The sequence below is a fragment of the Arachis hypogaea genome, chromosome 7 (assembly GCF_003086295.3).
Source record: "Arachis hypogaea cultivar Tifrunner chromosome 7, arahy.Tifrunner.gnm2.J5K5, whole genome shotgun sequence".
Lineage (NCBI taxonomy): Eukaryota > Viridiplantae > Streptophyta > Magnoliopsida > Fabales > Fabaceae > Arachis > Arachis hypogaea.
The window spans coordinates 16,516,221-16,543,350 of record NC_092042.1 but is presented as its reverse complement, the minus strand read 5'-3'; the positions used below and the strand labels follow the sequence as shown (position 1 = coordinate 16,543,350).

The 27,130-nt window shown below is 31.5% G+C and overlaps 1 protein-coding gene across 1 annotated transcript; it reads left to right on the top strand.

The window, feature by feature from the left end:
• The first annotated feature begins 16,841 nt into the window (after positions 1–16,841).
• On the top strand, positions 16,842–18,932 carry LOC112702653 (trans-resveratrol di-O-methyltransferase). The gene is made up of 2 exons (XM_025753781.3): positions 16,842–17,682; positions 18,502–18,932. The coding sequence occupies exons 1-2, from the start codon at positions 16,894–16,896 to the stop codon at positions 18,808–18,810; spliced, it is 1,098 nt and encodes a 365-aa protein (XP_025609566.1). The 5' UTR covers positions 16,842–16,893; the 3' UTR covers positions 18,811–18,932.
• Positions 18,933–27,130: the final 8,198 nt, after the last annotated feature.

Sequence of the window (27,130 nt, the reverse complement as noted above, 5' to 3'; positions counted from 1 at the left end):
GTACTCAAACTCTGATTTTTTGTTGACTTTTTAATAAAATTCCCAAATTATCCCTTTTATCTTCTTTCCCAAATTTCAAACATTCACTATCCTCACCCTTCGTCTTCCTCTGCCGCTGACATCCACCAAAAAATTAAAAAAAAAATTAAAAATGGTGGATTATCAATTATCTAAGGTTATTGTTCAAATATTATGGATTTGTAGATCTGGTGCAGAAAAAGAAAAAGAAGTTTGAAATTAATAAAAAAATATACATTTTGGTTTCTTGGTGTCACTGTAGGAACAAGAGGGACAGAACCAAGAGCATTTGGGAACAAAAGGAAGGATAGGTTCGAGACAGAAGATGTGATAGCCTCGGTCGCATTTGTTGCAGAGGAGAAGCTTCGCTGGGAACTCATCGAAGGAGCAGACTCTGATGATGTCATCGTTGAAGGCGGACTTGGGAGTGTGGGTCCTTCTTCACCCTGCATTTCCCTGGCCATGTCTTCGATCATACTCGGTATGTTCAGAAGCTCATCCTCATCAATGTACTCCACCACCATCATCCATCCTTGTTCTTCAGTACTCAAAGTGAAATAAGATCATTCAACAATAACGTTATTACCACCACAACCTTCTAGAGGGTTATACGGTGGCCTCGGAAGCCTAGCTTGAGCAGCGACGGTGGCTGCGATGCGAATATCAATCCACCAAATGGCATAAAGATACTCTAACAGCAGCCACTTTTTCTACAGATCGACGGTGCTGAGCAGTGTTTGGAGTCACTGTTGGAAAGAGACCATGGACACTGGCATCTTGTTGGCTGTGGTTGCTGAACTCTGCTACTTATTGCTTTGGAATAAGAAGAACAACAATATTCAAGTTGAAGAGGTTGAAAAGGGTATGCTTTCTGAGTGTTGTTGTTGCATCCAAAGAAAAAAGAAACAACAAGGGTAATGATGTTAAAGTTGATTTGGATTTAGATTTGGAGAACAAATTAGGATTGGAATAAAGAGAGATGGAGGTTGAGGATAAAGGTTGGAGGATGACATCAGGTGCTAGGGTCTCGAGGGAATGGTGACTGGCGGTGGCAAAAGAAGACGAAGGGTAAGAGTTGTGAAATTTGAAATTTGGAGAAAAAAATAGGTGAGGTAATTTGGAAATTTTATTAAAAAGTCAACGAAAAATCAGGGTTTGTGTATTATTGTCGCAGGAACCATCTTTCATGAGTAAAACATTAGTTTTCTTGTTTGATGGGTACTTTTGTTAGCGTAAGTAAAATTTATAGATACAAATGGTAATTTATTCTTGTGTAATACATAATACGCTGTATCGTTTTTACATTCTTTAATGTGTTTTGTAATCTATTTCCCTATAAATTTTAGAATTTGGTGTATTTTTTATTTTTTCTGTTAATTTTTTGTATAATAGATTTTTTAAGTAAGAAAAAACTCATTTAAATTAAGTATTGTTAAATTTGATAAATTTTTTGTTTTTATTTTAGATTTTATGTATTCTTTAATAGATTTTAAATGTGCTGTATCATTTGTTTCATCTATATCAAATATTGAGTTTTTAGAGCCCCGTTTGGGAAGTAACAGAAGCTATTTTTTTTTACTTTTGAATTATGAAAAGTCACCGTATGCGTGTTTGGTAATATTTTAAAAAGAACTTTTAAGTTTCCGAAAAGTTAATGAAAAAATATATGGAACCAAGAGGTTACCAGCAAAAAACTAAACAAAATCACATTAATTTATATTAATAATTGATTAATTTTAAATTTTTTAAATTCAAAATTTAAAAAATTTAAAATTGATTAAGTAAACCTAATTAAAACCTATAAAAATCTTCATCTTCTCTCTCACATTAACCTACCCACCTCTAACAATCACACACACAAACCCCTCTCTCTCACCGTCAGGCCCTCTCCGCCTCCCTACCGCGACTGACTCCTCTTCTATCACCAACATCTGACTTGTCGGATTCACCACCGTCGACAAGAACAATTCAGTTTCTTTTTTCTCATTACACACTTCCCATTCTAATTCAATTTGTTAACAGGGTCTTGATCCAAGAACAACTGCTAGAATATTTATCAATGCAAGATGTATCAGGGAGAAGAATATCAATGGAGATGACTGTTTTATTCTCAAGTTTGTGCAGATCCCTCCACACTAAAAGCCAGGAGCGAAGGTCCAGCTGGGATAATAAGGCATGTTTTGTTTGGTTACTTCAGTCAGAAAACATGACTTCTTGTACACTTGGAAGACTCTCATCTCACTCGGATTCAGAACAATGGAGAAGATGCTGTGTATTGGGAGACCACCATAAATTCGTTTCTTGATGATTACAGGCCTGTTGACGGAATCATGATTGCTCATTCCGATTGTTCCGCGTATTTGGGGAAACATCTATGAGCCACACCAAAACAAAGATGGAAGAAGCATGGACACTTGATGATTAAAGAGATTGCAAACTACGCACTTGATCTTAGCCAAAAGGAGTCCTTGAACAATTACAGAAATATAAAAAAATATTCATTTAATATGAAAAAAAATATCTAATACTTAACAAAAAAAATATGCAGTTATATTTTAGCAAAATAATTAAATATCTATAAAATTTAAAAAAATTATGAAATTTTTAAAGAAATAAAGACATTCAAATTTGTAATACAAAAAAATTCAAAAAATATATAAAAGAACATCCATTTAATATGAAAAGTATTTGGCTAGTTTTTTGCTAATACCCTTTTGGTTCCCTAGCATTGTTGAAAGTTAATTCATAGCTTTTTGAAAAAATAGAAATATATGACTTCTCCTCCTTGATAAGTCATTCTTTCATTTCCATAAAAAAAATGACCTCAAAATAAAAAAAATCTACTTTCATTATTGGCTCTGTAAAAAAATACTGAAAATACTAGCCCCACCACCATTTTCACCTAAGGTTCCATCTACTAGAAGCATTGGCCTTCTACCATCATTTTCACGTAATGATTTATCTGCTGAAAATATTGATCATCCACCAACATTTTAAAACAATGTTCCATCTGAACCACCTATTGCATATATTCTTTCTAGTTTTTTTCTTATCATTTTACCACTTTATTTTTATTATTAAATTTGTGTTTAACATTGCGTGTGGTATAAAATCTCAGTTTTAATTTTATTTTTTTCCCATGTCATTTTATTTTTATATAGCTACTATTATTTTTATAGTTAGTTATAGCAAGTTTTTGACCCCAAAAAAAGAGGAGAGAATTCTAATAGAAATAAAAAAAAATAAAAACAACAACAAAATATACATTGAGATACATTTCACATTTATTTTTTATTTTTATCTACCATATCATACACAATAAAACAGCAAACACTAACTACACAATAATTTCTTTGGCATTGCCATCAAGATTATTGTGAATTAAAATTTTATTACTATTTACCACATATAAGAACACCATTATGGGTAGAGATGAAGTAGAAGAACCAGTTTCCACCCAAAAAATAGAAGTAATAAGGGAGCAAACAAAGAATTAATTGCTTAAACAATTGTAATTTTAGTAATTAGGTTATAGAAAATCAACATTCAATATTAAAAAGTATTTGTTACTATTGTTGTTTTAATATCTATTTTTTGTAAAAAAAAAATTATATTTTTGAGTTATTTATCCAAACGCTACAATTTTAAAATAAGTACTTCTACAACTAAAAATTTAAATACAAAATAACTTATTTATAAGTTACTATTAATAAAAAGGTGGATTCTATGGTATAGAAAGAAAATTGTTTCTACATGTGTAGAAGGATAGGTGTCAATAAATTAGTAGTTTATGTTGATGGCTCTTGGATGAGAAAGAATTAATTAGAGTACACAATTGTTGATTCATTGAACCCACAAAAAAAGAGAGTGTGTGACATTATATCTGTGTCTGAGACAACTTATTAGGTTTTTTTATTTTAATAAATTAAATAAATATTTTATTTATTAAATTAAATAATTTTAAAAATTATTACCATGTAGACGATATATATGTATTTATAAATATAAAAATATATTTTATAAAAATAATAAAAATATTAATAATTTAAATTAGACCAAACTCTTAAAAATATAACATTTCAATTAATATGGAAGGTGGACGATCTTAATCGTACTACTTCCATCCACCGGCGTTTTTTATTAGAATTTACACTAAATCAATTCAAATAATAACAAGGCGGGATTCGAATCCCCAACACTTGCTTAAGTAAACTAGTGAGCTAACCACTAGACCAAGTTCATTAATTAGTTAGTTAAAACCACCTATTTCTTCTATTATTTTGAAACTGCTCATCTTTTCTATTATTTAAAACTGCTTATCTTTCTTATTATTTGAAATATTCTATTTTAAGAGTTTGATTTAATTTAAATTATTAATATTTTTTATTATTTTCAAAAATTATATTTTTATATTTACAAATATACATATCTCGTTTACAGTAAGGAGATATATGAAAATTGAAAAAATACACATATCTCGATACGGATAAAATTATCTCGTTTACAGTATAAACAAGATAAGAGATGCTGATATATTTTCCTAATAATTTTTAAAATTATTTATTTCAAAAAATAAAATATTTATTTAATTTATTAAAATAAAAAATTCCCACATATTATTTGATTTATTGTTAATAAATATGTATATCACTAATCAAATTAGAATTAAGTCCATTAGATGAAAAAAATTTTGAAAAAAATAATATTTTTTTAATATCAACCAAAATATTTTTCATAGAAATTAAAAAAGAAAAAGATTTGGAGACTAACTTACTTTCACTCTTAAAATTATTACTATTAAAAACGAAAGAATGTATAATTTAAGTAATAGGTAATTACTATTCATTTACCGTGGTTAACAAATTTAATTTATTTTTATAATTATATGTCCTAAATATATTACTAATTATTTTTATATTTTTAATATTTTACATGTTTTAATTTATAAATTGAATTGATAATTTACTATATTTAAAGGTATCTCATTTTTTTAGAAGAAAATATTTAACTTTGAACAAAAGACTAAATTAGAATGATATAAAATGTTTTAGACAAAAATAAAATATTTTTTCAATTGTAATTGAATGAATCGAAAACATTAAAGACATTAAGGACAAAAGTATATTTTACCCTATTATTAAATATTTGAAAATAAATAACAATTTACAATTGAAAAAATATTGTTTTGGTCCATAATATTGGAACTAAGTTCTAAAACATTTTATATCGTTCTAATTTAGTCTTTTGTTCAAAGTTAAATATTTTCTTCTAAAAAATGGATACCTTTAATAATAGTAAAATATCAATTTAATTTATAAATTAAAACATGTAAAATATTAAAAATATAAAAATAATTAGTAATATATTTAGGACATATAATTATAAAAACAAATTAAATTTGTTAACCACAGTAAATAAATAGTAATTACCTATTACTTAAATTATACATTTTTTCGTTTTTAATAGTAATAATTTTAAGAGTGAAAGTAAATTAGTTTCCAAATCTTTTTCTTTTTTAAATTCTATGAAAAATATTTTGGTTAATATTAAAAAAATATTATTTTTTTCAAAAATTTTTTCATCTAATGGACTTAATTCTAATTTGATTAGTGATATACATATTTATTAACAATAAATCAAATAATATGTGGGAATTTTTTATTTTAATAAATTAAATAAATGTTTTATTTTCTGAAATAAATAATTTTAAAAATTATTAGAAAAATACATCAGCATCTCTTATCTTGTTTATACTGTAAACGAGATAATTTTATCCATGTCGAGATATGTGTATTTTTTCAATTTTTATATATCTCCTTACTGTAAACGAGATATGTGTATTTCTAAATATAAAAATATAATTTTTAAAAATAATAAAAAATATTAATAATTTAAATTAAATCAAACTCTTAAAAATAGAATATTTTAAATAATAAGAAAGATAAGCAGTTTCAAATAATAGAAAAGATGAGTAGTTTCAAAATAATATAAGAAATAGGCGGTTTTAACTAACTAATTAATGAACTTGGTCTAGTGGTTAGCTCACTAGTTTGCTTAAGCAAGTGTTGGGGATTCGAATCCCGCCTTGTTATTATTTGAATTGATTTAGTGTAAATTATAATAAAAAACGCCGGTGGATAGAAGTAGTACGGTTAAGATCGTCCACCTTCCATATTAATTGAAATGTTCTATTTTTAAGAATTTAGTCTAATTTAAATTATTAATATTTTTATTATTTTTATAAAATATATTTTTATATTTATAAATACATATATATCGTCTACATGGTAATAATTTTTTAAATTTTTTATTTTAATAAATAAAATATTTATTTAATTTATTAAAATAAAAAAACCTAATAAGTTGTCTCTATGACACAGATATAATGTCACACACTCTCTTTTTTTTGTGGGTCTAATGAATCAACAATTGTGTACTCTAATTAATTCTTCCCCATCCAAGAGCCATCAACATAAACTACTAATGCATTGACACCTATCATTCTACACATATAGAAACAATTTCCTTTCTACACCATAAAATCCACCTAATAAAAATCCTTATACTTTAAATTTTTTTCTAAAAAAATTTATTTAAATTGTTTACCTAAACTGGACTTTATTCAATTGTTAAGAAAACAACTAAAAATGGCATGTAATAATAAATTACTAATAAGAATAACGGAAAAGCTCTGCATACAAGCCATTAGGGCTTGTATGCTTTACAAGTTTATTAAATAATAAATTTAAAATACTCGCTCCTCCAGCTACGTTGATTACACGCGCTATATAATATGCCGCGTATATCTAACTTCCAAATTTAAAATATTTGTTTCCTTCTTCGTTTTCGTTATTTTGAGATTTGGTTGTTCTTCTTCTCGCGCGTTTTCCCTCATTCTTCTCCATCGATCTTTTCCTCTTCTTTTCTCACTGGTATGTTCTTCGTCTACGTTCTCTTTTTCTCTCTCTGCAACTCGAGCTTCGTTTTCTCTGTTGATTTGTTGTTTTCTGAAATCAAAGTTCCAACTCGTTTTGAAGATAATGGATCCTTCAAGCTCAGATTCTGCGCTGAATCCAGGCGATGTGGATTATGAATTTGAATCTAACGAAGTTCCTGAGGTTTGATTTACAGTAATTTGTACAGCATTGTGTAGTTTAAAAATTGCTGAACATTGCTTAATTACCTGGAATTTATAGCAGACGCTCGGGTGTAGATCAATTTCTTCTTTGGGTGTATTTTAGCTATAAGTGTGGGTGTATATACACTTTACTGGTTTTTTGTTATTTTTAATTGAGTTGTTGTTGTTCAGTTGTATTATATCAGACATGATTGTGTGTGTTTTTAGTTTTTGACATGGTGTATTCTGCAGTCTGTGTATTCACAGTTTATGGCTTTAAAGGTCATTCTGTAGTTGAGTTGTTTCGGTTCGGGTGTATCATATAAGACATGATTGGGTGTATTTGTATCATATCTATGGGTGTATTCACAGTTCTGACACGGTTTATTGTGCAGCCTCTCTCTGTTGTTGATGACGAGCTTGTTCCGAAGGTCGGAATGACCTTTACGACCCTTGAAGATGCCGAAAAATTTTACAGGAATTACGCCAAGGCTGCAGGTTTCTCTACAAGAGTTCGGTGCACAAATAGGAAGGGAAACGAGATTAAGAATCAACTGATTACATGTAGCAGAGAGGGAAAATAGAAATCTAAAATATCTCCAACCGAGAAGACCAATCCGACAGCCGGTTTAAACTGTCCTGCAAGAATTTATATACACACATTGAAGGATGTCGGTGCTTGGATCATTTCAAAGGTTGTGCTGGATCATTCACACCCCTGCTGTCCAAGCAAAGCAGAGATGCTCAAACAGCACAGGGAACTAAGCATGTCCATTCGTCGTACGATAGAGAATAACGACGAGGCCAGCATCAGACCAAGCAAAACCTACCAATCATTTGTTGCGGCTGCCGGGGGTCACCGCGAGTTAAATTTCATCGAAAAGGACGTGAGGAATTACATTACCAGGGAAGTGCGGAATGTTTTCGAACAAGAAGATGCAAAGGAATTCGGGAAATATTTCTTAAGGATGAAAGAGAAGAATCCGAATTTCTTTTTTGAGCTCGAACTCGAGGAGGATCAATCGATTAAGCTGGCCTTTTGGGCCGACGCAAGAAGTAGAGCTGCCTGTGAGTATTTCGGAGACGTCATTTCATTCGACACCACCTACAATACAAACAGGTAACAAACTGTCCCTTTTTATGATGCTAAATTAATTTATTTTTACTAATCCGCAGCAGAGGTGTATATTGGCAGTGCCATTGGGTGTATTCTAAGCATTTGTTGGGGTGTACCTAATGATTTTGCATTCTGGACCATGGTAATTCGTTTCAGGTATAATTTGGTCTGTGGTTCTTTTGTCGGGGTGAATCACCACGGTCAGTCAACACTTCTCGGATGCTCTTTGATGAAGAACGAAGAAATTGAATCATTCAAATGGTTATTTCAATGCTGGCTTCGTTGCGTGGGAGGAAACGCTCCGAAAGGGTTTCTCACCGATCAGTGCGCATCAATGAAAAGGGCTTTAGAGGCCTGTATGCCAACAACAGTTCACCGCTGGTGTATTTGGCACATCATGAAGAAGATTCCAAGCAAATTAAACGGGTACAAGGGACACGCCGATATCGAACAACAAATGAGCCATGTTGTTTGGAACTCTCACAGCAAAGACTCATTCGATAGGAATTGGAACGATTTTCTGGTGAATTTTGGTCTTGCGGACAACAAGTGGCTCTCAGGTAATGTGTTTTTAAATTCTGCAGCAGAGGTGTAAATTGTACGATCTCTCGGGTGTATTTTACTGTGTGTGATTGGGTGTATTATGCAGATCTGTACGAAGACCGTCACATATGGGTTCCTATCTATCTGGACCACCACTTCTGGGCAGGGATGAGAAGCACACAAAGGAGCGAGAGCATGCATTCATTTTTTAACAAGTACATCACACGTAACAGCTCGCTCATTCAGTTCGTCAAACAGTACGATAATTGCCTCGGAAGCAGGGAGCAAGCAGAGAGAGAATCAGATGCTGCAGATTTTCATACGGTCATACCATGTGCAACCAAATCCTCCATCGAAACTCAGTTTCAAGATGAGTACACCCAAGCAAAGTTTAGGGAAGTCCAAGCCCAATTCAGAGGAAAGGCGAATTGCATCACCAGATTAAAGAATTCTGCTCTAGGCTATTCAGTATACGAAGTCGGAGAACAAGTTTCCATCTCAATATTGGACAAGTTCGCGGTTACCTACGACTCAGTTGCAGCCGAGGTAAAATGCCAATGCTTATTATTCGAGTCGAGAGGGATACTGTGCCGTCACGCACTAAGCGTGTTAAGCTTCGAACAGGTAAGCCAAGTGTCCCCTAGATACATACTGGAACGATGGAGCAAGAAGGTAAAGAGGCGACACACACACATCAAGAGCAGCCACGACGAGCCACTAATGGAGCCAAGAAGCAAGAGGTTCGACCAATTGGTTTTTCGTTCGCAAAATATTTGCGAATTTGCCTCCGAATCGGAGGAGCTGACTGCAATTCTGCACCGTGCGTACGATAACGTCATGGCCGAGATGGAAGCAGTAAAAGCCAAAAGGAAGGGGACATCTTCTTTATCCCACGAAGACGCCAACTTGGAATCCGTTAACGAGCTTCAAAGCCCGCCAAGGATTCGAACAAGAGGACGTCTAAAAAATAGGCTAGGTTCAAAGCTGGAGAAACAGATTGCAAATGCCACAAAGAAGAAGAAGACAAAAGTTTTAAGCGAGGTAAATGTAATGTTCTTTAAATCTGTGGCGATTGAGTTTATTTTTCTAGTTAATTGTTTAGCTAATGCGTGAGTGTTATATTCAGATAAACCTGTTTGATGCTGCATCAGCGGCGCATTCAAGTTGCAGCCAATACCAGGGACAAGTTATAAATTATCAGTTCAGGGTACCAGCAGCAGGGGATAACTCTTTGGGTGTATAGTTATAGGGAGTATGGGTGTAAAATCCCTGTTACCCTTGGGTGTATTTTTGTTAATAGACAATTTACATAGACACATATATAGATACATATAGAACAAAAGCTGTAAAAATTCACAGGTTATGGGCGTATATTTCAGTTGATGTTTTTTTTCATATTTTAGTAGATGTAATTCATTCATTTTGAACACAGGACAAACAATTGGGTGTATATTTTTACTCAACCTCGGGTGTATTATTAGACTAGCGTTGGGTGTAACAATTTATAATATGCGTATGCTTTGATTTTTTGCTTTATGTTTTACCACCTGTAATACAGTTTTTGAATACTTCACAGACAGTTTATCAGCACAGATAGTTTAAGTATGGGAAAAAATATACATGGAAAAAATATACATCACAAACATTTACATCATTTGTTCAATTTACAAACTACCCAGTTTCTATATCAGCAGAATTAATCTGACAAAACGGACTCAATAATACAGAGGATGGCTTCGACAGTCTTATAGCACTACTCTCTTTAATTGCCCGATCTCTCTGTCTATTCAACTCACTGAATAGTATCCGGGAAGCATACTCCACTCTATAGTGGTCCACCTCCTCCTACAATTAAAAAGTATGTTATGTTTAAACAGAAATATTAATTCAGATAAGTAATACAGAGTTATATAGTTCTAAAGACAGTTACCTGTGTCCAATTATCCCATTCATACTTCCCCTTTTTAATGTTTTCCGGCTCTATTAACTCAAGCCACTTCATTACGTAAATAGCGCAGTCATAGCTGAAAACGAAGAAAAAAAATTACAAATCTCATTTAGGAAAGTTTAAGGTTCAGAGTCACAAATCTGTACCTTGTTTTTTGGCCTGAAATTTTAACATATGGCGCTTTAATTTCCTTCTCCTTCTCGCCTTTCTCGAGAGGTTTCCCGCCGGCATATGCTATCAATCTTGAAAATACATATCCCTTAAATACCAAAACAAGTCAGTAATACACCCGAATCAATTGACAAGACACACCCAACTTAATATAGAATATACACCCAACTCAAATTTCAAAATAGACCTATCTATTAAAATAAAGAAGACAGAGGAAACTTACAGTGAATTTATTAATTTCCTTTCTCTCAGGGCTTGGAGCTTTTTTGTGTAGCGGGTCAAGTATTTGACATTTCCGCGTTCTTGTATTTATTAGCCATAACCACCAATGTCCCGAGTGGGAAACAGGAGCAAAAATCTGAAGGATTGCCACATTTCAACAGTCTGTTATTTTATTTGGCATATAAGTAAATAAGCGTACTAACAAATTTACGAAACAAAAACTTACATATGGATGCGAACTTAATTTTCTTCTATCTATGAAGGGAATGAAATTGGGGTAGGCTTCCACCCTGAATTCTCTGTTTGTTTTCGGAGATATGAATTCCCCCCTTGGGTGATCCGAAAGTGCCATGCTCTGCAAGAATTGCAATACAAGAAATGAAAACATGAAAATAAACAACTTACACCCAATCTAAGCTAAAAAATACACCCAAACCAATGCATAAAATACACCCAAAGTTCATAGAAGTAACACTTACCACAATATCGGGGGGGGGAGACAGTATATTTGTGCATGAAACCTCTTTTCCTTTTTGTGGTTTAGGATGAGGCAGATGGCAGATACAACCTAGAAATCAATTTTAAATTATTAAACATTGCAGTTGACTTTGGTGTAAAAACATTAATGTTAGTCTAAAATTACCTGACATTCTATATCACTGTTTGCCTGGAGGGATGCAAGGTGCGTTCTCATCAAAATGTATTCTCCTTGGCCAGTCAGAGTGCATATCTCCTCAAACTCGTTAGTATCGCCCTTTGCATCTTCCTTCAGTCTCGTCCCCCAGATGTAGCACTTTTCTTTCATATCATCCGGAATTTGATTTATTCCCCCCGGTGTTTCAAACTTAGCAGAACTTTCTCCCCCAGTCTCCCTCCGAATTTGTGGACTTTCGTCTTTTCCCTTTGACGCACTGCTTGCTAACTTTTGGACCAAACTGTCCAATTGTTCCAGCATTGTTGCAGCTTCTGGAGATTTTTCCCTTTCTGTCTCCTGCGTCGACGCCCCCTCCTGGCTTGAATCTGTCAATCCGAGGCTGAATGATGGCATCGGCAGATCTGTTTTAGGAACATAGCTTGCTGTCCGTGCCATCATCAACAGGGCAGCAGCTTCCTCGGCGTCTGGATGACTGCATCATTATGTATAAGAATAAGAGTAAGAATAAGAATATACGGATGACAAGCAAAGATTGATTCTAGTCTAATTAACTTACATTTTTGTTGGAGCTGGGGGAAGCTTGGGTGTTGTTTCTTGATGTTGTTTGCGGGTTTCAAGAGTGCTGCACAGTGACAAAAAATCGATCAGGAAGAGTATACACCCAAACTGTTAGCAAATATACACCCAAACCCTAAACAAATATACACCCAATACTATTTTCTTACGTTTCTCTAGCCCCTTCAATCTGTAGCATAGGGGTTGGTTCGGAATCTGCCTCAGTGGTTGTTTGCTGGGATGGCGGCACAAAAAACTGGATCGGGACTCTAAACAAGAATAAAAATGAAAGGTTAACAACGTATTTGAAAATAATAAGGTTATAAGGTTGAAATATTCTTGGATAACTCACATTGCAAGCGCTTCCGACGGCGTTTGTTCCCTAACAACCATCACATTCGAATCATCCGGAGTCAACCTAAAATACACCCAAAGAAGGTCAAAAAATACACCCGAACAATTCAAAAAGAAGACGGGCTTTGTTTTTTGAGAACTTACATAATTGCAGTTTTTGCTTTTTTTTGCTGCCTTTTTTTTCTTGAATAAAATAATAAAGGGCTTTTTTTTCTAAAAAAAATACATACAGAATTAGAAGTAGAAGTTATTAGAAGAACAAAAGTAACGGTTATTTGAAAGAGAAATTACATGCTTTGAGACGGCTGGTTTACACTACTCTGTTCTGTGCGTCCTTGAGAGGAAGGATCATCACTTCCCAAGTTCACAGCCGGTAGTCTAAACAGATTTCATGTTATTCAAACGAAATATACATCCAACTTAGTAAACAAGATACATCCAACTTAGTAAACAAGATTTTATTAAATAATAAAGCTTCTTACGTTTCAGAGGACACATAGCGACCTTCTGTCGATCGCAGGTCAGCCTGGTTGTCCCTGCGAAACAAGATACAATTATTAGCAAACAAAAGACACCAAAATCTGAAATACACAGCCCAGCAAGACATACCCCTCTGCAGCAGATTTATGAACGTTTTCCCCTAGCCATTCATCGAGTTCGTCACTCGATATTTCATATCTCTCACTACATTCATAAAATAAGACGTTAACAAAAATAATTACGATGATAGACCGTAGTATAGCTTACGAGGTACTGTACCCGTCAAAGTATTGATCTTCTTCAGGAGGTGAATCCTCCACAACTACTTTTTTCTTTTTTTGTGGTGTTCTGGGTGAAAAAAAAAACAGTACCAATCAGAAATAAAAAATTAATTTTATCACAGAATATTAATGAAAGAAGTGCTTACTCTTTTGGTGTTGTTTTTGTTTCTTTCTTTTTCTTCTCCTTCTTCCCAGGTGATGATTCTTCGCTCCTATAAGTTAATAATAGACACTTCAGTTAATACACGAAATCTTTATAAAGAAGTCAAAAGAAAGGAGTAATAATTTCAGGACATTACTCATCACTTGGTTCAGATTCAGATTCTGAATCAGAATCTGACTCCTCTTCCCTCTGCTTTCTTTTTCTTGAGTCCATTCTGCAGGCAAACAATCATCATTTACAACATATTAAAAATACACCCAAATGAATTCACGAGATACACCCAACTGAGTATACAATATACACCCAACGCAGCAAACGAAACGCACCCTGCTTAATAAACTACATACACCCAACGTGATCAAATAAAATACACCCAACTCGAAAAAGAAATTACACCCAAGTATGGTACTTACTTTTTCCCCTTTTTACCGGGGTGTTTAATTCCCGAATCCTCCGAGTCTTCTTGAGCCTCAGACTCAGAGGTAGAAGTGTCACTATCGGTAGTTTCTGTCTCCGAAGACGATGTTGAGCTCGCCTTCCTTTTTTTTTGTTTTTTTTATTTCTTCTTCTTTTTGTTTTTTTTCTTTTTTTCTCATTTTTTCTTTTGTCTCTGCCAAATTCAAAATCCCCTGAAACATGAGATATTTTAGTTAGCACCATTCGGGTAAATAAAGTACACCAACTTATTATGATTACTCACCAAAATTTCCTCTCTCTCTTCATTCATTCTTTTCACCAACTGCTCCTTAGTCCAGTTGGCAATCCATGGCTTTGGTGGTCTTTCAACTCTGTTCTTGCGTTTGTTTTTTGAAAGGTGAAAGTAGATTATCATCAGGGCGAAGAGGCAGCCATTGATTGCCTTCTTCTTCTTCTCCTGGTAGTCTGTTATGCCCCTGATCATGAAGGTCAAAACATGCCCCCCCCAGTTTCTCTCCTCTATGCCATCCATCTTAAAAATCGGGACCAGGTGCACGGGCAATATTTTGTTTATCGTCGTTGGCAAAAGGAACGCCATCTGTATGTAGAGGATGAATATCCTCTTGAACATCAGGCGTTCCTCTTCGTTGCCAACGCCGATTTCCATCATTTCATCGGTAAGACTTTTGAGGGTCTTACCCTGGAATCTTCTATAAATTATTTTGTCATCATCAGAAAGTTTCTTATAGTCAACTTTCTCAGGAAATAGATCTCCTACAAAAAGGAAGACAACAAAGCACCCAAGTCGGTTAAAATACACCCAAGCATCAGGTTAATATACACCCAAGCAACAACTTAATATACATCTATAATTTTGAGATAATTACCTGTTGCATTGATGCCAAGCGCATCACCATTTTTTTTTGGTGTTATATGGAAAGAACCATATCCTGTCTTCAGTTTGTTCTCCCCAAGTTTGAAGTTTTTTGCCAGCTCCCTTAAGAGTTGGTGATCCACCCTCAGTGGTGGGATGTGCATCAACCCACCGAATCCAAGATCCCTGACAATTGCCTTCTTCTCCTCAGTCATGTTTCTGAACTTATCATTCAGGAGGTGTGTGGCACATTTCATGTCTTTGGTTTGGTTTCTTGCTGCCATTTTCTCTGAAACTAAAAATACACCCAAAGATATCAGTAATATACACCCATATATATATGACTCAGATACACCCATTGATAACAATTAAGATACACCCATTGATAACAGTAAGATACACCCATATATATGAGTCAGATACAGCCAGATATTCGCAAGATACACCCATTCATAACAGTGAGATACACCCATAGATATTATTCAGATACACCCAAAGATGTCAAACAAGATACACCCATTGATTACAGTGAGATACACCCATAGATATTATTCAGATACATCCATATAAATATCAGACAGATATCACTCAACCATGCTTCAATATAAAGCCACATTACAAGGTTAAGCAGTTTACACCCCCGAATCTACCGAATAAATCCCCAAAAATCAACAAAAATAGCAGGAGAACTTAGAATAACAATGTAGAACGACGTAGAACTTAGAAGAACGACGTATAACTTAGAAGAACGACGTATAACAAAGAAGCAACAGTAATAGTAAACCCTAGCAGAACGACGTAGAAGAAAAGTAAAATATACAGTATTTTAATGGACTTACGTTGAGTATTCTTGGATTGTTTTTTCTTCAGATTCTTCACAGAGAGGTTGATGGTGTTTTGATGCAGTTTTCGAACTACGATTTCTATATTTTGAAACTTGATTTTCGCTCGAAAATGAAAGGGTTTCGTTGTTTTGAAAGTGCCTTGAGAAATGGAAGAAGTGGAAGAAGTGGAAGAGTCTCCCATACGTAACTGTTCGAATGCTGAGCGCGTGATTTGGACGCGGCATCTTATCTCTCTTTCATGCGCGTGATTCGTGTTTGGGTTGGGCCAACTTGGTTGCTTGTATGTGTAGCAGGCCCGTAAGAATAATTATAAGCATGCGTTAAATATGTTAAAAATGGAAATTTAAAATTAGGCATAATTTGGTAGATGATGTTTCTTTTGGTAAGCTAGATCCTCTTTGTCATATATATGATGTTAATCACCGACACATCTAGTCATATATAATTAATGAACCTGCCTAAAGGGATAATAAATAACTAAATACCTAACTAATTGACCCTTGACATATGTAGCATGTGATTACTCTTAATATAATTTTCAGTAAACGATAAATAAATTTTTAATTTTTTATCGTAAATAAGTTTTCGATTAATTAAAAATATAAAAATATTTTTTATTTTTATAATTATATATATATATATATATATATATATATATATATATATAAATAGCTAATTAAGATTTTTAAGTATGTACTAATGTCACTTATTAACCTGATATATTAACAAATTCAGTAAAAACTCAGGTGCAGTCGACTTTACTTAAAGTTGATACTTGAAAATCGTTAGATAATTTGACGGACTAAATTTTCATCTAATAGCTCTTAAGTATTAACTTCATGTGAAGTCGACTGCATGAGTAATGAAAGTGACGTTGATTAATATGACCAATTTCAAAATTTTAAACGATAAATTTAATTAAAAATTTTTGAAAAATAATTTAAAAAACAAATAATCTTTTAAGAACAATTTCACCGTTTTCTAAAAAATTATAGATTGGGAGAAACAGTGCTCACTGAATTGCTTTATAAATAGATCCAACTAGATAGTATATGGTTTCATGGAGAAATGATCTAGTTGTTCAGTTTTTTTGGAAAAATTATTAATCGATCATTTTATACACAAACTTTATTATGGAATTCCAAGGTGGAGAACAATCTGATAATGCCAAACTTGTTAAAGCTCAAAGCCACATTTGGAATCATACTTTCAGTTTCATAAACTCTATGTCACTGAAATGTGCTGTTGAATTAGGCATACCCGATGCAATACACAATTACGGCAAACCCATGCCCCTCTCACAACTCATTGCTTCATTGCCAATTCATCCGTCAAAAACCTCCTTCATCCATCGCTTGATGAGAATCTTGATCCATTCCGGCATATTCGTTACCGAAGATGTCACCAATAAAAATAACGAGGTTGAAATTGGGTATGTTCTGACTGATTCATGTATTTTCCTACTTAAGAACAACCCCTTCAGTGTGACAACTTTGATTCTGATGAACCTTGGTCCCACCGGGACAAAGGCATGGCATCATTTGTCTGATTGGTTCAAGAACGACGATCTCACACCATTTGAGACTGCACATGGAATGACGTTCTGGGAGTATATTGACCGCGAGCCTGAATATCGCAAATCCTTCATTGACGGCATGGCAAGTGATGCTCGAGTTGTTAGTAGTCTGTTACTTGATGATAAGTGGAAGGGAGTGTTTGAGGGATTGGAATCGGTGGTTGATGTTGGTGGAGGCACTGGAACTGTTGCAAAGGCCATCGCCGAATCATTCCCAAACTTGAAGTGCTCTGTATTTGATCTCCCATGTGTTGTTGATGGTTTGCAAGGAACTGACAACCTTAAATACATTGCAGGCGACATGTTTGTTGATCCTATTCCTCCTTCTCATGCAATTTTGTTGAAGGTAAAAAACGAATAAATACTCCACCACCGATATCTGTTGGTTATTTCAAATACTATCCACTCTATATATAAAAAGAATGGCAAAGAAATACTTAATGGTTTACTTTTTGAAATATACTGATTTTTTTTAATCTAAAATAACATTGTTTGTGAAAAGGAGGATGTTCCGAGAAGACGCGTAAAACGTTTTTTGTAAAGATATTTATGTGTTATATTATTATTGGATGTATTAATGAATTGGTTATTTTTGAATTTTTTAATAAATCAGAATAAAATCGATTATTTTATAATAATAATAATAAACCCAATTGTTATTAAATTCGGTCGAACCGATCAATTTACAAAATTTATTGGACTATGGTTTTTTTAACAAAAATCAGGGATATATTTGTTTTTTTTATCAAAAATTTAAACATGATTCAGTTTAGATTGTGTAAATCGATCAGATCAAATCGGGTCTAATAATTATAATGCGGACAATTGGATTTATTATTGTTACTATAATAAACCGATTTTGTTCTGATTTATTAAAAAATAAATTATTAACCAGTTTAATAAAAATGTCCAATAATATTATGTCATATGTAAATGTTTTTAAAAAAATATTTTTAGTGTCTTTATTAAAGTGGTCTCCTTAAAAAAAGTATGGGCTCTTTTGTATTTCGTAAAGTTATATAGAGAAGAATTAAATTGAGTTTTTATTTGTAAAAAAATACAAAAAATATATTTTAATTCAAACTATTCTTCCTTTTCAAAACTTATACAAATATATGAATTAAGTTTAGACAAGTAATTTTATTTTGCTTTGAATACGATGTAGTGGATTTTACATGACTGGAACGATGAGGAATGTGTGAAAATATTAAAGAGATGCAAGGAGGCAATCATGCACGAAGACAAAGGAGGAAAGGTCGTTATTATAGACATGGTGGTGGAGGATGATAACAAGAAAGATTATGACCGATCACTTGAAAGTCAGCTCTTCTCTGACATGCTTATGATGGTGTTGTTCTCTGGAAAAGAGAGAAATAGAATAGAATGGACTAACTTAATTTTTTCTGCTGGTTTTACTCGCTATAAAATAACTCCGATTCATGGATTAATGTCTCTCATTGAGATCTATCCATAGAACTTAACAGAAGCATGTTTTTATAATGATAAGCTTGTATTAATGGCTGAATTATATATTGGGGATGAGAATAATGAGTCATAATAATTTGTTCTCCGAACAGGTTGATTAGAATTCTCCCATCATATAAGCAATATATATATATATATATATATATATATATATATATATATATATATATATATATATATATATATACTAGCATATATTAATAAAGTTAAATACAATGCCTTTTTTTATCCTAGCTAACCTTGTATTTCTGCTTTTAGTATTAAAAATAATTGATAATAAATGAGAGAAGATAATAAGGTTGTCTTTTATAGGGATTTCTTATTTAAATTTTAAATAAATAATAAGAAGTAACAGGATCAGTAATTTTTGTGATTTGTAGTCATTAAGTAGTTATCAATAATATTTTTATTGGTGTGAGATTTTATCTAATAATATAAAATTACTCATTTTTGTAATTAAAATTTATAAAATTATTGGTCTTTAGATTTTTTTTAAATAAATACCTAATGCGAAAATAATTTATAATTTTAAATACGCAAATATACTGTGGCAAAGAAATCTTTAAAGATACAAATTGGATATCCGGGATATAATAGAAGTTTAAAAAACAAAATATTTTGGGTGTCGGGCATATGACATTGGAAAGTTGTACATAAATCAGATGATGAGTATATGAGCCATGGGTATAACGAATTTATTTGAATTAAATATTTTGTAATTTTAAATTATTTGAATAAAATTGGATAAAATAAAAAAATAAAAATCAAATCAACACTTTATATCTACGTGTTAAAAGGTTTGACATATACAGTATAATAATACAAATATAATTAACTAAGACGTTAAAATGGGTTAAACTTATCAGGTTAGTCTATTTACTCATTTAAATAGACAGATTTTGTTTCTAAAATTAAATTCGTTTAAATTTCGAGGTAAACGGGCTGAACTCGATTAACCCGAAAAAAATGACGGGTTAAATGGGCAATCCACGAGCTAAATAGGTAGTCCGTTTATTTTCTTTACATTTAAAAAAAAAACAGTATTTTTAGTCGATATTTATTCCGATCCGACTCAAAAATTCGACTCATCAACTAAAAAAAATATTTTTAAAGGTTTTTTTTACTTAAAAGTAATATTTTTTATCAAAATATTTTTCAAAAAATAAAATTAAATAATAAACGAGCTGACCCGCAACCCATTTAACCCATTGAGCTGACCATAAATGGTCTGAGTTAGAAAATTCTAGTCCACAAATAAAACGGACTTAAACGGATCAGCCCATTTAACCCACAAATTTAATGAACTAAACCTAAATAGACTGAGTTAACTCTTTTGACAACCCTACAATTAATCATATAAATAAAATTGAAATAAAATTGTTAATTTTTTAAAATTAAATATTTAATTAACCATATAAGTATAATAATACAAGTATGTGAAGTATCTAATATTGTAATTAAATTATTACAACAATACACATATTCTGAATACGTTATTAAATTCGTTATGCACATATTTCGAGTACTCAATATCAATTTATGCACAACTTTCTAGTTGTGTCATATTTCTAAGATGCACTTAAGATATATTTTTTTAAACTTCTATTATATTTCGAATACTGTGTACCCAATTTGAATTTTTAAAGATTTTTTTGTACGGTACTCAAGATGTGTACGCATATTTAAAATTGTAAGTTATTCATATGTTACGCATTTTAATAAATATTATATTATTTAATTTAAATAAAAAATTATGTCTTTTATATCATAAAAAATATACAAAAGAGATAAATAAAAAATATTTTAAAACTTAACTTGAATTGATCATATTTAATTATCTGCTTAAATAAATGTCGGAATTTAAATTTTATTTTATACATGTAATAATTTATTGACTGACGATAAACCGTTAAAAAAAATCACATTAGTTCTTGACCTTCCAGGTTTGAAAATGCCGTGACAAATAAAAAAATAAAAAAAATCTACATGATTCTTTGTTATGAAAGATTCGTCCATTCTTTTTTAGCCAAATATTCCAAATAATTGAAAAAAAACTGTTGAGTTTAGAATACAATTAATTTAATGATGATGACAAACATCGAGTTATTGAGTTAAACACCCAATTGAGTTTGGATTGTTTTATTTGAGTGATACAGGCCTAAATGATTATATAGCAGCCCAAAATAATGAAGCTTAACGGACTCAAGTATGCTAAATGGAATATTGATCCACAAACCAAGCCCAATCATAACCAAGCATCATTGAATCAAATCTCAGCAAGAGTTCATAAATGCACTTCGGGTAAACACACGAAAGAGAGAGAGAAAGAGAACTTCATCCTCAAATTCATACACCAGATAAGAAAGAAAAAGAAAGGTTAACCATGAACCCTCGAGATCTAAGTCTAGGTCAATCCCTCAACGTTCACAAAGAGGTAATCTCTGTGTCCCTCTTAAATCGGTTAAGAAGCCTCACAATATTGATCCTTTTGAACACAAATCTCAGTTTATGACCTCCCACTCCAACTACAATCCTCACCATTTTCGCTTAGCCATGAACCATGACTTTTATGAAGGTGTTATTGTTTATCATCCTATATGTTCCACTTTTTTAGCTGACTTACCAAATCTGAAAAAGAAAGGTTTTACATTTTTTAAAAATCTTAAATTTCTGAACTGAAATCAATTTTTCAAAATTAAAAAGCCTATTTATTCTATTTTAGTTCGAGAGTTTTATGCAATTCTGACCTACCATAAGGGAAGCATTCACTCTTATGTTAAAGGTCATGAAATTATTTTGAATAGTAAATCCATTAGTGACTCATTAGAATACATTGATGTTGGTGTCTATGCTTATACTGCGGGTAAGTGGGAAGAGGGCTTGGGTGTATCATATAAAGAAGCTCTGGCTCATGTGTGTGAGAACATTTTTCTGATTGATTGCCTTACACCTACTCACAAAGCCCTCGGCTCTCTTCGTGTGCAGTTGCATCGTATAGTGAACCATATTATTCTACCTCAAAGCGGTTCATATCAGAGGGTGACTTTCAGTGATACTTTGATTTTATATGCTATCATCATTAAAAATGAAATTTTTTTATATATTTAATGGTGAGGCATATGTTTAACTGCATAAAGAGTGACAAAAATGTGGCTCTTCCTTATGGCATATTTTTAACTTGCATATTTGAACAATTTGGTATTGAACTTTCAAATGAATCATATAAAAATAGACACTTATATCTAAAAAGAGGTAGTTCAGTAAAACAACACAAAAAGGGACTTACGAGAACTGAAAAGGTGGTCTTTGGCGATATTGATGATAATGAACTCGATGACATTCATCCTCCCTCTACCTTAGGAACTTCAGGCTCAACTGGTCACAAATCATTCCTCTTTAGAATTGTGAAGGATGTTCTGCAAGAGTTTATGAACCTATCCAACCATCTATTCTCTACAAGCAAACAAGAAAGAAAGCTTGTGATCAAACATGAAAATGCCCTCAAAAAGTCAACAGATAGAGTGGATGTCCTTATGAAGTATGTTGACAACATTCAAGAGGATAAAATCATGGTCACTAGCCAAGAAGAACGACTTGATTTTGAAGAGGATGGTTCGGATGCTTGAGAATGTCTTTTGTTGTTGATCTCGGTTATTTGGACTTTTGTCTCTTGAAACTATTGTAGTTTGTTTTAGACTATGTTTTATTTTAGATGAATGTAAACTTTAAAAACTATTATATTTTACTTTTAGTTTTAATCAAGTTTCTATAAACTTGGAACGCTAACCATTTTTGCAGGCTCACATTGCTTCTGGCTTCTCCCTTGATGACAAAAGGGGAGTAGTAGAAGTAGAAGTAGAATTGAATGAATTGAATAGTTTAGTAGAAATAGAAGTAGAATTGAATGAAATGAATAGCTTATAATTTTTGGGTTTCATAAATTTTATGTTGTTGCAAGTAATATGGCATATCCTATTTTAAAATATTTTTTCATGCTCTGTTTTGGCTTAATGCTAGGTTTTGAAATGATTAATTTTCGTGTAGTATGGTTTGAAATTATTTATGATTGCTCTATTCCTTGATAATTGTTGCGTTTCTTTTTAAACAAGTGTTGATGATACACTTGGACCATAATCAGGTGTTTGGTTACATTGGTTGAAAATGTTGGATCAAATTTTGTTTGTACAAGCTTGTGTATATTGTGAAAATTGTGCTATTTGTATGTTGTATAGTTGTATTCTCAATATGAATATTTGAATTGGAAAAAAAAAGATGAGCACAAAGTCAGGGGAGCAATCATTGAGAAAAAAGGAGGAGCACATCAAAACTATTAGATGTCATCAAAGGAAAGTGCCTTAATATTATTTATTTCAATTCTTTTGATTCTATTCCTTGAAATTATATTTGTTATCAAGAGAGAGATTGTTGAATTAAAAACATAATTAATTTAATAATGATGATAAATATTGATTTATTGGGTTAAACACCCAATTGAATTTGATTGCTTTATTTAGTGATGCAGGCCCAAAATGTATATTGTTGCAACCCAAACCATTGGAACAAAGAAATTACGTTGCTAAAGGAATTTTTGTTCCACAAACAAATTCTAAAGCCATCCAACCGTAAGTGAATTAAACCTAAGTTAAAGCTTACAAGTACACTTTGGTTAAAACCACGAGAGAGAGAGAAAGAGAGCTTCATCTTCAAACTCACATACACCAGAGAAGAAAGAAAGAGAAAGGTTAATCAATAAAGCAAAAGTTCAATCGCCTTCCATTTTCATACAAGTTGATTTTTTCACTTCATCTCCTATGCTCAGGAGCGCCATTTAAAGAAAAATGAAAAAAATGGTGGTTGATAATCTCTGCTATAAATCAATGGTTAAAGTTATTGTTTGGAGTCAAAGCACATTTTCAAAGGTTTGGATTTAGGATTATCACTAAGTAAACTCATCTCTGCTGCTCTACACTCTTTGGTCAAATAAAACTAGATTTGAAATCCCTAATTTTGGAGTTGATTGAAGAAAGAGAAGGGATGATTTCTGAATGCCCAAGATTCAAGAAATTGATTTTGGAGAAACTCTAATCGTGCCTCTGACTAAAGTACAAAAGAAAAGTTGAATCTCATTAGAGCTAAAGGAGGAGAACCCGAGAAAGAGAACAAAAAATGAATCCTCACTACTAAGTTTGAAGTCTTGGAAGCATTGCACCTACGCTAAAGGGAGCACTCCGCCAAGATAAAGAACAAGGTTATGAGTTCAAATGCTGGATTTAGTGCATAGATTCAAAGCTGTTATTCATCATCTCCTTCATATTTTACTATTTTGTATTTTAGTTTCAATGTATATCATTTTTAGTTTTCTTTGAGAGGTAAAAGGTACGAAAGAGAGGCATTGAGAAAAAGTCATAGAGTGAAAAAGGCTGAGAGAAATGCTTGAGAGAAAAGTTAAGAGTGATTTCAGATTTCTTTTGATTGTATTTTCTATCTTGTGTCATGTTCCTGGGAAGTATCCTTGCTAAGTTGGGTAAGCACTTAGTATGGTGAGTCTAGGTATTAGCATAACCAAGTCAAGTTCAAGTTGAAGCTTGTGTCCCCAGATAGAATTACATTGTGTCCTAGAAAATTGGTGTATGTAATACTTGGATTATAATGAAAATTCCACCAACATTGTAGTGGAGACTGAATGTAGGTTGCATTGCACAAGGCAACTGAATCAGGATACATGGCTGTGTCATCTTCTTCCTCTCTGCTTTAGTTTTATTTTCTGGTTTTTACGAGACAAAACAAAATTGTCTCCTAAATTATCCGCTGCGCAAACCTAACAAAAATCAAGTTCAAAGTTATGTGTTTAAGGCTTATTTAATCAAAGTTAAAGAAGACCATAGATTCAACCCCCTTCTCTAAGCCTTCTAGAACCTTCAAAAATAATTTAAAAAATTAAAATATATTTAATATCAATAAAATATCAAAATATCATTAAGATTTATTTAAAAAATACTTTATATTTTATATGCATGCATGTTTTCCGTGTCTTATAAGATTTTAAAATTCGTGTGTCGGCGTGTTTCGTGTCATGTCGTGTCGTGTCCCATGTCCATGTCAGTGTCTATGTATCATAGCACACAATCCTTATTCCTTGTTCCTTGAGTGTGTTCTTATTTCTATAATTATTTTAATTCAAGCTTATTTTCAGAGATTCAAAAGACAAAAAAGATAGTACACATAAAAGTATTTTTAATATTTTGTTTAAGTGTTTTGCTTTTTAAAGTGTGCTGAAATTAGAGTACATTTAGTTCTTCTTAATTAGATTGAGTTAGCACTTAAATAAATTATTAAGTTTGTTGAGATAATTTTAATGGTTTAAAAGAGTATGAATATCGATCTTAAAATTAGTGTTTACAATCCTCATTGATTATAATGAAAATTATATTATTGTTTTAGCGGAGATAATATTTACATTAAAAGTGATATCACATTAAAAATGACTAAAATAGAATCAATATTAACGTTATTTGAAAATACTTGTAAAGAATGTAAGACACAAATAATTCTTTTCATAAAAAATTAAAATAGTCTAATAAGAAGCAGTTGCAATATATAAAGGATTAGTAGTTCTTACATAATAGGACGGTGCGATTTGGATTGATATTAAAGAAAAAATCAACCCGACCTGAAGTATATAATTTGTTATAGTTTGGATAGTATCAATTTGATTTTACTGTTAAATATGATCCATATTTGGTTTATTCATTTTTTAACAAATAAAATTTTAACAAATAAATATCGCTTTATATTTATAAAATTCTTACTAAATAACCATAATAATAACACATAAATAGGATCAAACCATGTAATAAATTAAATAATATATTATGTATGTGTAATTAAATTTAATAATAAAATAATAATAGTACGATTAAGATTGGAATAGTTCACTTTTGAAAAGTAGATTTAAAATGTGATTCATTCTATGCAATTTGTTAAGAATATAGTTCAATCTAATTTAAATTAGTGTGATTTTAATCGATTTTTAATTTAAATTAGATTAAAAAATTATTTTATTTAGATTTAAACACCTCTAATATATAATAGTATTTATAATAAAATATTAGAGAATATCAATTAGGGAAAGGGGAAGGATCCATTAATCAATTCAAAATCTAGTTCGAAATAAGAAAATGTAATACTTTGACTAATCAAATTGAAAAATGATAGATGATAGAGAAATTATAAAATAGAAAAAAAATGATAGAAGATAGAATATAAAATATTATTTGAATATTCTAAAAGAATGAAAGAAAAATAAAAGAATCATCCTAAAAAAATGAAAGGCATAAAGATTATTATAAAGATTATTCACATCAACCAATAAATTATAGTTCAAATGGCATAGTCTCTCCATACTTAATTAAGAAGTCGTGGGTTTGAGTCTTCTATCTTTAGTAAAAAAAAAATTATTCACATTAAATTATATACTTGATATAATAATAATTAATTATAATTAATTATAGTTGATTTGGTTTAATCAATTAAATAAAATAAAAATATTCTCAAGATGAAACTACATTTATCAGTTTTCTCATTAATTATGATGGATTATAATTGATTTAGGGTTCTATATGATATATGCATTAATTAAATCAATTAGTTGTATAATTTATTTATTATAATTAATTAATTGATATAAATTATAATAAATTGTATGATATTTAAATATCTAATAAATTAATAGTTGATATAATTAATTTATCATAATGAATTAAATTTAATGAGTTAAAAGAAATAAATTGAAAAATACTCTCAGCTCCATCTTTAAATATAAAAATTCAATTTTTTATATAATAGAATTAGTGTATGTTTTTGTGTCTTGCACGAGATAATACATAAAATTATATAAAATTTTTTATTACAAAAATTAAAATAAAAAATTATTATGATGTGGTAATTATTACTAGAAATATTTACAAAGTTATAATTAAAATCAAACTCTAAGAATTTTTAATATTAAAAATATTATGTTTTAACCAATTTGAATTGGTTGAATGGTTTATCTCACTCGTCCACTTAAGCAAGTATTAGGGGTTCGAATCCCGCTTTGTGTGCATAGCAATTCATTGGTTAGCGGTAGACTCCTTAATAAATAGGGCATCAATACGTGATGGATTAGTTTTCGACCTGCATAATTAGAAAATACCATAAAAAAATAGTATTTGCCTTTAAAGTAGAACAATTTTTCATTGAAACAATACATATGAAAATGTGTCTTTGTTAAAATTTACCTATGGCAGTTTTATTTGTTAATATATAAC

What these genes read in the sequence shown, in the direction of transcription:
- LOC112702653 (XM_025753781.3), top strand. Translation starts at nt 16,894, where the DNA reads ATGGAATTCCAAGGTGGAGAACAATCTGATAATGCCAAACTTGTTAAA. An exon ending in CTCATGCAATTTTGTTGAAG is followed by an intron (nt 17,683 to 18,501) that starts GTAAAAAACGAA and finishes AATACGATGTAG; the next exon opens with TGGATTTTACATGACTGGAA.